This window comes from Centroberyx gerrardi, chromosome 10 (assembly GCF_048128805.1).
Source record: "Centroberyx gerrardi isolate f3 chromosome 10, fCenGer3.hap1.cur.20231027, whole genome shotgun sequence".
NCBI classification, from domain to species: domain Eukaryota; kingdom Metazoa; phylum Chordata; class Actinopteri; order Beryciformes; family Berycidae; genus Centroberyx; species Centroberyx gerrardi.
The window spans coordinates 13,409,632-13,423,119 of NC_136006.1; the positions used below are offsets into that span (position 1 = coordinate 13,409,632).

General features: G+C 42.7%; 1 protein-coding gene across 1 annotated transcript in view; it reads right to left on the bottom strand.

Annotated features, from left to right (window-relative positions):
- The window catches only part of dip2a (disco-interacting protein 2 homolog A), a 98,520-nt gene that overhangs the window by 6,524 nt on the left and 78,508 nt on the right, over window positions 1-13,488 (bottom strand). The window contains 19 exon segments of the mRNA XM_078285984.1: window positions 1,415-1,585; window positions 2,051-2,219; window positions 2,927-3,057; window positions 3,418-3,527; window positions 3,683-3,794; window positions 4,019-4,140; window positions 4,880-5,003; window positions 5,197-5,277; window positions 5,737-5,846; window positions 6,055-6,256; window positions 6,896-7,010; window positions 7,207-7,334; window positions 7,847-7,927; window positions 8,506-8,642; window positions 9,784-9,923; window positions 10,613-10,727; window positions 10,915-11,034; window positions 11,768-11,861; window positions 12,458-12,522. Coding sequence (XP_078142110.1) covers window positions 1,415-1,585; window positions 2,051-2,219; window positions 2,927-3,057; window positions 3,418-3,527; window positions 3,683-3,794; window positions 4,019-4,140; window positions 4,880-5,003; window positions 5,197-5,277; window positions 5,737-5,846; window positions 6,055-6,256; window positions 6,896-7,010; window positions 7,207-7,334; window positions 7,847-7,927; window positions 8,506-8,642; window positions 9,784-9,923; window positions 10,613-10,727; window positions 10,915-11,034; window positions 11,768-11,861; window positions 12,458-12,522 — 2,327 coding nt within the window.

The window sequence follows — 13,488 nt, forward strand, 5'->3', positions numbered from 1 at the left end:
ATTCTTCTTTCCCTTTCCTATCCCATCATTCCCATTCTTTCCTTCGTCTCCCTTCTCTGGCACAATTTCTTTTCTCTGCACTCAGCACTAGCTACTCTGGCACTTGCATAATCCCTTTACCCTCACCATGGTTCACCTCACTTCTTGGAAAGGACAAAGCCTAGCATATATACCAATTAATCTGAAAAAGAACAACGTAGGGCAGGTGTGTCTGTTTGTACAACCTTCTGGCTGGGTGCCTGCCGAGAACTAAAAAAAAAAAAAAAAAACAACCTCTCAAAACTCCATGAAAAACATGGGAATGGCGGCGCTCCAAAATATGTTTTAAAAGGCAAGATCCAATTATACCACGTTTTTATTGATGGTCACATCAAGCCACGAGGTTTAATCTTGCTTTAGTCCTTTGCAGTGGCGGCTGGCCAATAGAGGGTGCTAGGGCGCCGCCCCACCACTCCCCACATCCTAGACTTTCATTGAATAAGACTTTAAAAAATTACTTTGAAATATATTTTTATTTATATATATTTTTTTAAATGAGCAAGGTAAATATTATATAGTTAGTGAGTAAAATGTATAATCTGCAATAAAATGTAGATTAAAAATGTTCTACGTTGTCTAAAGTTACTGATAGGTCAGGTATTTCCGGCCTGGGGCGCAAGAATCTTTGCCCATTGACTCTCGTTATAAGTTGTACAAGTTCGCTCCTCTTCAATACAAGAGATAGGAGCTTGTTGGGGCGCATAGCACCGGCGCCCCGACAGCATTTGTCTGAATGCAGCTGCTGACACCACTGCCCAACCACTAGGTGGCAGGCAGCAGAGAGCGAGTCATAAAATGCGCCGCCAGAATGAGTTGTTGACGTTGACGTTGACGTTGACGTTGACGTTGACGTTGACGTTGTCTCTGTGGAGAACATAGCGGCAGTGTATCTCAGCAGCAGCTGGGCAAGAAACGCCGCACACTGGGACCAGGTGAACTTCAGAGGGTAGCTACAGAGGTGAGATAGAAGCTAAATATGTGGTGTGTTGGTCTTTTACAATGTTTTTAATCGTAGTAGTGCTGTATTGTGCAGAAAAGTGGGCAACACGCCTTAAAGTAGGCCCTATATAATATAATAGTATAGTTTCAAGGATTCAAGGATTCAAGGATTCTTTATTTGTTGAGTCATATGGCTTTGAGTACATGTTTGCTTGATTTTTGGTATAGCCCCCCCTGGACAAAAATGCACCAGCCACCACTGGTCCTTTGGAGTGCTGCCAATCCCATGTTTTTCATGGATTTCTTTGAAGTGAACCTGACATATTGCATGGAATCACAGCCAGGTTTGGTCTTCACAGCATGCCCAGACACAATAACCATCTTGGACCCTTGACCTCTTTAACCCTCCTCCCCTCCTCCCGCTCCTCATGCTCACCTGCAGACAGACCGCCACGTTGACCCTGCAGCCGAAGGTGGTGCTGACGGCGCGCGGCGAAAGCCCCAAGTCCTTGAAGATCTTCGAAAAGGACTGGGTGAGTGCGATGCGCGGCCGCTCCTCCGCCACCACCATGCACGTCCGCACGCACGACAGGTTCACATTCCGCAACTATAGGTTGGAGAAAAAAAGGATGAGATTAGCAAAAAGAGTAATTAAAGAACAATGAGCACAAATTCTGTTCAGTCCCAATGATGTATAGTTCTTTATTAATATGCAAAGAAGATTGTGGGAGTTGTGTGAAAAGATGAGCCGTTTCAAAGTTACACTTTCGCAATAACAGAACTTTTACTCCCTTTTATTAAATAGATACCGCTCACTGAGCAACATGATTTGTAGAAAATCATTTCCTCAAGTGCTGCACACTGTAATGAAGCACACAGACACAGAGGAGTGAAGTGTTTCACCCCTGACTGCTCTGAATTTGCCTCTTGATACTCACAGCGCCGTGGCGGCAGTGCCGTGGGAAAAATAGTTATTAAAGGAGAGCCATTAAATTTTGTAGGAGCAAACGGTGCAATTGCTTGACTCCCCTTTGGAAACCATTTGACATTTGAAGAGACGTACAGTACTGACCCGCAGTGCTTCTGTCTGTGAACCCAGGCCCTTGGTGCACATCTCCATGACAGAATAAGAGCAGAAAGTGACGCGCACTTTGTACTGGCTGACTGCTGCCAGCCACAGAGACGCATTGGTCTCCAGCTCCAGAGGAGGCACCAGGATGGACTGGTGGCCCGAGTACACACTGGAACCAGAGACACGCACAAACACACACACACACACACACACACACACACACACACACACACACAGGCACGCAGACAAACACACATACATTCAGATAAAAATGATTAGTAGTATAGGGATGGGACGATATGCTTATCTCGCGATGGGATTCGATACAACCATGATACAATGTAAATAAATATAAGTTCAATGACAATAAAATATAACTGTGCAGAATTACGTTAATTTCTGAGCCACAAATCTTTCTAGCAATGACACTGGCTTGCTAGAATGTAAACAATAATTTAAAAATGTCATAACAAAGTGCAAATAATATAGTTCCATAGAAAGAAATTATGAAATGATTAAAATTTGTGATTACTACAGCAGAATAAAATGTAGCTAATATTGCGGTTAATTTTTCTGCCCCACGATACTTACTGTCATATTTTTGTATTGCAATATATTGAATTTCGATATATAGATATATATAAAGTAATAGTGAACAAATATTTATATTTGTATAATAGGAAGAGTGGGCAGTTGGAAGGCTGAGAGGGGAGACACAGGAGGAAGGTCTCTAGCAGCACTTGGCCCGATGCTAGCTCCAGTAGATCGGGCTCAAAACCACAATATCACCTCTGGGCCTCTGTGACACTGCTGACTGGATTTATGATTTTGCTGCCGTTCCCTTTGGTTTGCATACTGTCAGAGTTGCTGTTTTACCTGCACAGGCACCAGAGAGCGAAGCCCAGGCCGCAGTAGGGGTCCAGACAGATGGCGATCTGCCGGGAAGGGTAGAGCTCACACTGCAGCTTGATGGAGCGACACAAGGCACTGGTGGCAGCGTGGGACATCTAGAAGAGGCGACAGGGAGGTCAGAGGTCAGGCTCAGCTGCAGAACAGCACGTCTTGAGCTGGTAGGGATTCGGTATCTTGCTCAAGGACACTTCAGCAAGGAGGGCTTGAACCCAAGACTTTTACTACAGTTTCCCTACTCAATATGCCATACTGTCACCTGGCAGACTAACCACCACTTGGGTACCCACCAATTGGAGACTGTGGACTAAATGTTGCTGAGGTTTATCATTTGGGATGCAGTAATAAGAGAGGAGAAGATATTTCTCTCTCATTGTTGATGCTTATAAGTTTGTGCTTATAAAGTGTATCTACACTTCCTTCAATATACAACGTCCCTGTCAACATCACTCCAGTACCTTGACCCCTGCTAGGATTCCTGTTGTGGACACACTGAAGTCCAGGTAGGCCAACATCTCTGGGGTGGGAGGCTTGTAGATCTGGGGGCTCTTCTTCCTGGGGAGATCATCTGGAAGGCAAACAGAGGGAGAGGAGGAGTATAATTTACTGATGCTGTACTCAGAAACCTGCACTACAGCTGCAACTCTGGACAAGAGAATGCAATCTAAAGACATATGTGTGTGAAAGTATGTGTGTGTGTGTGTGTGTGTGTGCATAACTCACCTGTGTCCAGCACCATGGGCCAGCTTTTGACGTCCACAGCGGCAGCAGCCTCTTTGGATTTCAGCAGCTTCATTATTGCTTGGGTGGTCAGGATACACACCGACTTACTGACCTTTAACACACAGATACTATATTCATACTACATCGATTACATGACTAATCTTTCACACAGTTCAACTAAGAGAACAGCTGTTAGGATAAGCATCCTTCTATTATTTTCTATAAATATGAATTCATATTTTTTAACCCTAAGATTGTCAGGTATAATAACTGGAATAATTGTACTGAGCGGGATTTAGTCTGCATTTTGGTGCAGGTCAACAGAGTCTGTGTTACCTCGACAATCATCTTGACGGTGGGCAGGGTGGTGGCCAGGTTCTGCGGGTGAGGCGGTCTGACGGTGACGGGCACACAGCCAGCGTACAGGCAGCCATAGAAGGTGGCAATCAGGTCGATACCTGGGCACAAAGGATTTTTTTACATTTGACATTTTAGACAATTATCTGACAGTCATATCCACAATGAGTACAGTAGAATAAGCTTAGATTTCTAGATCACTAGTAAGGAGTGGAAGGGTCATGATCAGCGCCCTGGTAATATTCCAGTGACCACAGCAAGACCGTATAAGTGGAAAGTTAAGGAAAATTAGAAAAGGTATTTTTTTTTGTTGTTGGGCAAACATAGGCAAAATAAGGCAAAAGAGACCATTTGAGTTTTATTCCAAAATGAGCTGGCCACCATTTGAAAAAAACATGACATCTGCTTGTACAAAATAATTACCAGCAATTATGTAAAGCACATTATGAGTTACTATTTAAGTACTTAAGAGTCATTTTAAAACCTTTGCATTCAAAATCCAATTATGTTTTTGATGATAGAACCTGTGTTTTTTTAAATAGTGACTGATGAATTTCAAGCATTGAATTTTTTAAAGCTTTTTCTTTTTTTTAAATGAAGCCATTCATTTACTATGCTAGTGGTGAGACTGGAGCATGACTATGAAAATATATTTTTTTAGCATCTCCATTAATTTCTTTTTTCCACTGCTGTATTCAAAACTCTCTTGAAAAAGACCCTCGTGTCTCGACTGGTGTAGCAGTATATATAATAGATAGAAGACTTGAAAAGTCAGGGATTTCTGTGAGACAATCTCCTAAAGGAGAGAACTGAAAGAAGAGGTAACCCTAACCCTCTTACCTGGTGGGTAGACTAATGCTACATGGTCCCCGGTGTTGAGGCGTCCCTTCTCCATCAGCGCCACGGCGACCCGCTCTGCCCGCTTGTGCAGCTGCAGACAGGAAGCTGTACTAGCCACCGTGCCCTGAAGAATAAAGACAACAACATGTGTTACACTCATGTACATTCATCTTACAACTGTTTCTCTAAACATAATTACAGATATACCAATTATAACTTCAAGGATAATAATTGCCTTTCATCCCTAATATAATAACCATCATACATCTGATTCATCCAGATCATGGAAAGTAGATGGGGAAACAGAAAGGCAGTACCTTAGCATTAAGTACAAGGAAGAGTGGGTGGTCTGGAGTGGCCTGAGCTCTCCACTGTAGCACATCCTGCATGTATAGGAACTATATAGGAAAGACAGACACACAAGATTAAGTCAGACAGCAACTACAGAGGAATGACAGTAACACACAGCAAAGTCAGACACATACTGAGACAATAATGACTCACGACACAAGTGGTGAATTCACTGAGCATGGGGGCATGAGGTGGGTTTTTCTAAATGGATGAAGGACATTATGAGGTACATGGGAAGCTGATGAGAGTATAGTAATGGATGGTGGAAGCAGTATGAGGTGAATCTGGGTCAAAACTGTACCAAACACCTGTCAATTCAGCTAGCTTTGCCACAACAGGACAGAGGGAGTCGCTCCAAAAGTGAAAACCATTGCCCTCGTATTATTGTGTTAAGCACACTAAATCAACAACAGGTATTTCAGATCCCACTCAGACTCAGGGAATTGTTCCTTACCTGTGTGTGTGCGTAGAGGAGATGAGAGGGTGAAATGAGGATGGTTATCTACCTTACGTGCCTGGTCATTGTCCTCCAGTTGGGCCACGTCTCTCCCGCAGGCTTGGGCTATCCTCTTCCCTGCCACCAGGTTGCCCACTATCATAGAAGCAGGACCAACCTCTGTCCGACACAACCAAATCCATCAGCATCATCAGAATTGTCAGTAACATTAGCACCAATATCAATATCCTTTTATCAACAATAATCACAATGATTTTTGAAAGAAAAAAGGAAAGAAAGAAAAAAACACAAAGAAATGGAATAGTGGTAGTTATCAAGGTGGATTTTGTTTCTTATTCTGTACAATATGAATGATGCTTGCTCCTACCTGGCTGTTTTTGTCGTGGCTTGGGCAGGTTGGTGACGCAGGTGTGGGGGCACATGAGGACATTGCAGGGGTGCAGGGCGCCCTCCAGGAAGCGCTGTTTGGTCTCAGAGATGTGGATGCCACCCAGGGGGGCCTTGGGCAGCGTGTTGGCGGGCACCAGAGCCAGGCAGTACACCCCCACCTGGTGGATGCTGTCTATGGCCTGGATACAGACAGGGAATGCATACACAAAAGGGAAGGGTAGAGCCAGAGGATGAGTAAAGCTGTCGAATAAAACAGGGGAATTTGTTTTAATTTCACACTATCATCAGGAGTTTTGTGGTCTTTTAGGTTTCATTATCGAATTAAGCCGAGTTCTTAATTTGTTTTGGAGATAAGATATTTTAATAAGCCCCTTGGGTTGTTTTTTCATCTGTAATTTTTTTTTTTTGTACACTACCAGTCAAAAGTATGGACACACATTTTTCTTTATTTTTACTATTTTTCACATTTAGAATAATAGTAAAGACATCAAAACTATGAAATAACACAAATGGACTAACAAATCAAAACTATCTTATATTTTAGATTCTTTAAAGTTGCCACCCTTTGCCTTGATGGAAAGGCAAAGGCTTTGGAAAGAAATTCAAACAGGCATCAACTTCACTATTTATATTTGTCTAAAAAACTAATTTCAAGCATTTAAGCATAAGCCTTTAGATCGTAATTGATTTTGACTGGTAGTGTATGTGCAAATTAAAACACTACACTAAACCAACTACAAAAACATTTTGAATTGGACTAAATTAGATATAACTGAGTGACAGTATGCATCAGTCTGTGTGTGAGGACAGTGCAGCACCTGAAGGACTCGGCTCATCCACTGGAAGCTGTCCTCCTCAGAGGCGTCTGGCCGCTGCTCTGCCACAACAACGATCCTCTCGTCATGTAGCACTGACACAGAAAACACCGCTATCCTGCAACACGCAACATAAAACAACACTGTTACAACTACAGTGTACTCATACAATTACACAGGTCTGTCTAATGTTGCTGTCATATACACTCTAAGGGACAAAAACAGTTTGAGAAGATACAAAGTGTCAATTGCAGATATGACAGATTGTAGAGTTTTAAAATTTTGCATCATTTTTACGCTCCCTGCTCCTTTACCTCCCCCTGTAAACAAACTTCATGGGCTCCACTGCCAGTGCCGTGGCGACCACGTCATCAGCGTTGTGTCTCCGCCCACTGACCACCATCAGCCCATCCATCTTCCCCACCACAAACACCAGGTTGTCCTGTTGGGAGACACAAAGTAGACATGGTTAGATGTGGACATGTACCCCATCTGTGTCCATACAAGGTTCAGTTCAGAACATACAGTAAATGTAGACAACAATGTAGACAACAATGTAGACGTTGAATGTTACTGGATCTGAGGAGATTTTACTAAAGGACTACATGCTATATCAGCCAACACTAAAACCCCTTTACTCTTGTAAAGTCCTTGAGCAGCCATGTCCTTAAACAACAGAATGGCACTCTCAGCTCCAGAAAGAGAGCGGGTGCAAACTGGGTGGACATGCGTAAGAATAACAAACAATTACCAGCATTTCTGACTGCTGCTGTGTTAAAAAATACTGAAACATTTGAGTCATCTATCTTTACATCATCTATACAAAATGTGAAGGCGATAGCCAGCATAGCTTGGTAAGAGATCACATTTAATGCATCCTAAATCACGACAGTTTTCCTTAGACAGTAACATAAGGGTGGTAAAAAGACGTTAGGATAATGAGGCTGAACTTACTGGTCCCACAAAGCCCAGGAGTGAGGTCCTGGTGAAGGGTCTGTCACTGATTGGAACTCCAGACGATGTTACTGGGATGGTCTGCAAAAAGAAACGATGCTATTAAATACACATGAGCATGAGTGCATATGTACACGCACAACACAAGAAGAAGAATTTACCGTTAGCCTTACCTAGAATAACGCTACATAATTTGGTAAATATAGGCCTTTTGGACTCGAGCTGCATTCGTTTGGCTACAAAACACTTGGATTATGCTGCATGAACTGTTTAAAGGATATGATAGTTACTTTATGCCCTTTTTGGAACTCTAAACCACCAGAGACCAATCACTTTAACTGTTTGGGAGAACGCTGAGATGGCACTGCTCTAACTGGGTTAATTCTTTGTGTTTGGTGGTCCTACGAACTTTAAATCGGAGTTGCAACTGACATGATGACTGCAGAACTTTCATTTTGCGGTGAGCTATTACTCGCTATCCTTTAAAAAGCTATCAATTGTTTTGAATTAGTGCAATCAATCATTCCCACCCTTCACATACACAACACAGGGCTATAGAAGATCCACAAAATCTACATTTATTACACATTTAGTGATATTTAGACCAATAAACAACAAAAGCTGTGACACTAGCACTCTTCCAGCAGGTAAGTACTCACCTCAAAGATGTTCTTGGTCATGCCAGGGAGGCCGTAGTAGGCGATGCCGGTGCTACCTGAGCTCACACAGATCTCTCCAACCTCGTCTGTCTGACAGAGATAGGGAGTCCCCTCCACCCGCACCACACAGACCAGCGCTGGGGACGCACAATGATGACATCGTCATTTAGGATGGGAGATTAGAAACAATGAATTACCATTTAAAGCAGACGTATAAATTTGTTTCCCAATTTTATTCTTGTTGGATTTGCTTGTTTTATTCTTTGTTAATCCTGTTTTTAATTCATGACTGGCATTATCTATTGTTTATCTATTTGGCTTTTGTTAATCATTGTTGCCCTCAAAGCACTTTGTAGTTCTGTTTTTAAACATTCTATACAAATTAAGTTATATTACAAACAAAAGGCACTTGAGCTGTCTAATGTCCAGCCGTAATCACCATGATATATTAAAAATCAGTTATACTAATTAGGCCATTAATTAAGCCAATTAATGCACTAACTTGGAAATATTTCAAGGTCAACATACTTATCTTCACATAACACATGGGTGGTATTAATATCAACTCCCTATATTAAAGCATTAAGGATGGATTAATGAAGGAAGGTTTTTCTTCATTAATATCCAAATATTTGCAGCAAGGTGCTCCAAAATCTAATCAGATCAACTACTCTATAGAGAGAAGTTTGGTGTAAGTATGAAGTTTCTATCATGTGTTGTTCCTGAGTTATTGTGCTCACAAGAATCTGTCTACAGTCAGTCAGTCAGTCAGTCAGTCAGTCAGTCAGTCAGTCAGTCAGTCAGTCAGTCAGACAGACAGTCAGACAGTCAGTCAGTCAGTCAGTCAGTCAGACAGACAGTCAGACAGTCAGTCAGTCAGTCAGTCAGTCAGTCAGTCAGTCAGTCAGTCAGACAGACAGACAGACAGACAGTCAGACAGACAGTCAGTCAGTCAGTCAGTCAGTCAGTCAGTCAGTCAGTCAGACAGTCAGACAGTCAGACAGACAGACAGAATGTCCTGCATATCATGTACCATGGTGACGGGACATAAAGGAAACTCTAGACAGCAGAAATATTCTTGCTAGGGTGCAAAGTTTTCCCAGACCAAATAAAGTGATCATAAAAAGTCCCCGTGCATTTGATGATATTCACTCTCACGACTGGCAAATATGAAGGCAGCACCACCCAGAGCCAAAGATACCATCCAGTCAGTGTCAAGTTAGTCTCAGCAGCGTACTCATCAACCTCAGCAAAATGTTATTATCTGCCGCAGCGTACCTCCAGGCATGACCTGTCCCACATCCTGCACAGTGAGGACAGAGAGCTTCTCCTCTGTGTCCACACGGATCACACTGTGGCTCAGCCCGCCCATCGACAGCACCGCCTTCCCTGGAGGAGGAACACCCATTTCTGGAGGTCTGCAGGACACAGACATTAATATGATTACACTCATTACTGCTGCAACACAGTGAAACACATGCACCACCTTGAGAAATGTAAACAAATATTAGAAAGACTCATTGCTGCTGAAGACATCCAGGACGTTCTACAACCAACTTATTGTAACTATCATTTGTTGAAAAATGAGCAGTTTGCTCTAATCACAACAGCAGAAAGTATGTTCCTCCTTTTCCCCTGCCTTTCACCCACTAGGAAATGTGGGAATGTGCCTCCCTCAGTTTGTATGGGTATGATGCTAGTGCTATCCAAGGTCATAACATGAATTCTTTATTTTCTTTAAAAGGAGAGTGGGCCGTTCACTCCCTTCGTACATTTTCTTTATTAAGGCAGTAATGAAGGATCCTAGGTCTGTGGGGATACATGTGCCTCCACTACACCATTTCTGGACACATAATTCTCAAACCAAATGGCATTCCATGTTTTAAACATCATCATAATCCTCCTGCATAATTAAGCCCCATGATCAGCAGAAAGTTGTGAAAGTCCTTGTGTTCAAGAAGCATGGACAAGCAAACTGCTCGGCACCGACCTCCCTCTCCCTTAAAGATTCAGCTGATGTTGCAAACGCAGTGTGATATAACAGCACAGTAACGGAGAGCAGTGGCAGGTTGCTTTGTTCTAATGCGGTGCAGTAACAGCAGCCTACCTGCGGATGGCGACAGTCATGGCTTCTGAGGAGCTGGCACATGGACAGATCACCTCAGGTCGCAGCCCACGTGCCTGGAACACGTTGAGGAAGGCATCGCAGGAGGATATCGACCCTGTGGTCACACACACACACACACACACATATATATATATATAGAGGCAGTCAAACAGGTACACAAGCAGACAACAAACCCACCCACAGACAAAGCAAATCAATAAGAATATTCTGTGGCCGTAGGGTTTTTTAATAAGGTTGGAGTTATGAGATTTGGTTAACTGAGCGTCTGGTAGTAGACTCACATGGGTTGGCTCCGTCGGCTACGATCAGCATGCGCAGCGAGCTCAGGCTGATGTCTCTCTGGTCTCTCTGGGCCAGCAGAGACCAGTGCATGTCCCTCGACTTCACCACTGCTACCCGCGCTGTGCCAGGAACACACACACACACACACACACACACACACAGACAGACAAGCAGTACACACACAGACAGAGAGACAGGGTCACAATAGAATCAGCCAATCAATACCTCTATCAACCAAGCCAGACAGCCAATCACAAATTACAAAGCCTGCGAGCGAATAGGAGCGCGGTCTGACTCAGTTGCCAACAGGTGACTCAGCAGCGGAGCTCGGTCCAGACCAGAGCTGAGTTTCATTCAAGACAACAGGCCTCCTCTCCTCGACCCTCGCTGATCTAACATGATTGTACTAGAAATCAATGACGCAAACAAACTATTGCTTTAATGCTTCCACCCCTGTCAGATCTGTGAGGAGAATCAAATAACGTTATGAGAAGAAAGATCTCTCTGGATGTAGCCCCAGTCTCATAGATTCAACCTCACAGACACTGATGAAGCGATAACAAAAAGCTGGGTGAACTACCACCTATATAAAACAAAAAATCTATCTTTTCAGAATACAGATACAATTGATACAATTCACTATAATGAAAGCTATGAATTTATATCATAAAAGATCAGAATATCAGTTTAAAAATGTGGGTAAGCTGTTTTACAGCTAACAGCGTGTGTTCACCGTCCAATTTAAGTGAGATTAGGTGGGTTTTCCCTTCGCTACATCCCTCCTCCTAGGGAAAGGCTCTGACGCAATGGGCAGAGAGGGGTGCTACTGTATATAAGACAACTGGCCCTCACCTTTGTATGTGTGCACCTTCTGTATCCAGGAGAGGGGGTTGACTTTCATCAGAGAGTAAGGAATGCTGATCACGTGCATCCGGTTCATGACACTCTGCAGTGAAAAACAGACAGACAAACATCAAAATACTGTATGTCATAAGTGCATCATAAGTAAGTACATGATGTCTTGGTAAACATATTGCATGCATTAAGTGCAAGTCATGACAAGATTTCATCACTACCTGCTAGTGTAGTGAATAAATGTGTCAGTGTTTCGTGCGACGTTGCTACTGCTGTGTCCGTTTTGGCATTCAAACATGCAACAGCAGGTCAGACATTATGGGCTGTATTGAAATTCTACAGCGCGTCTACCACCAGTTAATCAAAGCTCGGTGAACCTTACTCCCTTGTGTTTCTTAGTCGTTTCTGGTTGTGTGTTGATCCAGTGAAGTCAAGTAATCAGAGAAAGAAGACGTCCGCATTTCTCTTACAGATTAAAAGGTCTTGATTTATTAGACAAGATGTGTTCGCCCGTCGGGACTTCATTAGTGTGAATGCGTTCACATACTGATAAAGCCCTGATGGGCAAAACGTCAGTCCAAATAAATCAGACTTTTTTTTTTTATCTGCAAATTGAACGCAGATCTCTTCTATTTCTAATTACATAACCAGCCTATCAGCTTTACCAGAGGACGTAAGGCCACTCACAGTGAGAACACCATGCCATAATCCTGCGTCTCTCTTGAAGTCCAGGACGTTGGTTATGGTCTCAGCTGCAAGTCGGAGAGACACATTTTGTCAAGGTCAGAGGGGCAAAAAGGGGTTGAGACATCAAAACAATATCCAGTTACAATATAATTAACTCCTACGTTGCAATTCTTCAGTAGCACAATCTCATTATGATACTCTTATTACCTTTTACAAAACGCAATTTCCTTAATGAAGAGTAAAGCCTGACCTTGATAGTAGTGTGCATGAGTGAAGCACCAAGCTCAGAAACAGGCCTGCAGGCTCTCTAGGGGCTGCTGGTGCAGTTAGGAGTTATTTAGGGTGAAACTGGGACACTGGTGGAGAGGATGTATCTTTCATTCTCCCTCTCTCTCTCTCTCTCTCTCTCTCTCTCTCCCTCCCTCTAAGTAGACTTGATGCAGCTCTGACTCTTAACAGACAAAACCAGCTGCACAGTTACACTTATCAAACTAGACCTTAATTCCACTCTGATGGGATGAGCAATATGATAGGGAAATTCTATACTATTCTAGACTATTCTCCAAACAAAAGCTTATTCAAAATGCCAGCGATGCATGAAAATGTATTTATTGTATTTGTATTTATTTATTTATTTATTTACCAGGGACAGTTTTCATAATGAAAATGTAGCAAATTCAGAAGGTTTGAAAGTCTATTTGGTTAAATGTATCTATGATTAGTTAACATATGACACCCATACAGCTATATAATATATATAATGCATCAGCGGAGAGGTTGAGTCCTCTCTCTCTCTCTTACTGGAACTGACCCAGGCCAGCTTCAGTGAAATTACCCTCATTACACCCTCTAATAGGTCAGATGAGGGGTCTCCCTGTCCGACCGTATCAGATCAATACTACATAAAGGTAATGCAGGTAAAATTATGGAGCTTGAATATCAAAATTATTGATTCCTACCATCACCAGTTGGATAGTTTTCTGAATGAAGACACAGGGCAGAATGAAGTACAGTCATTTAAGAAATAAGTG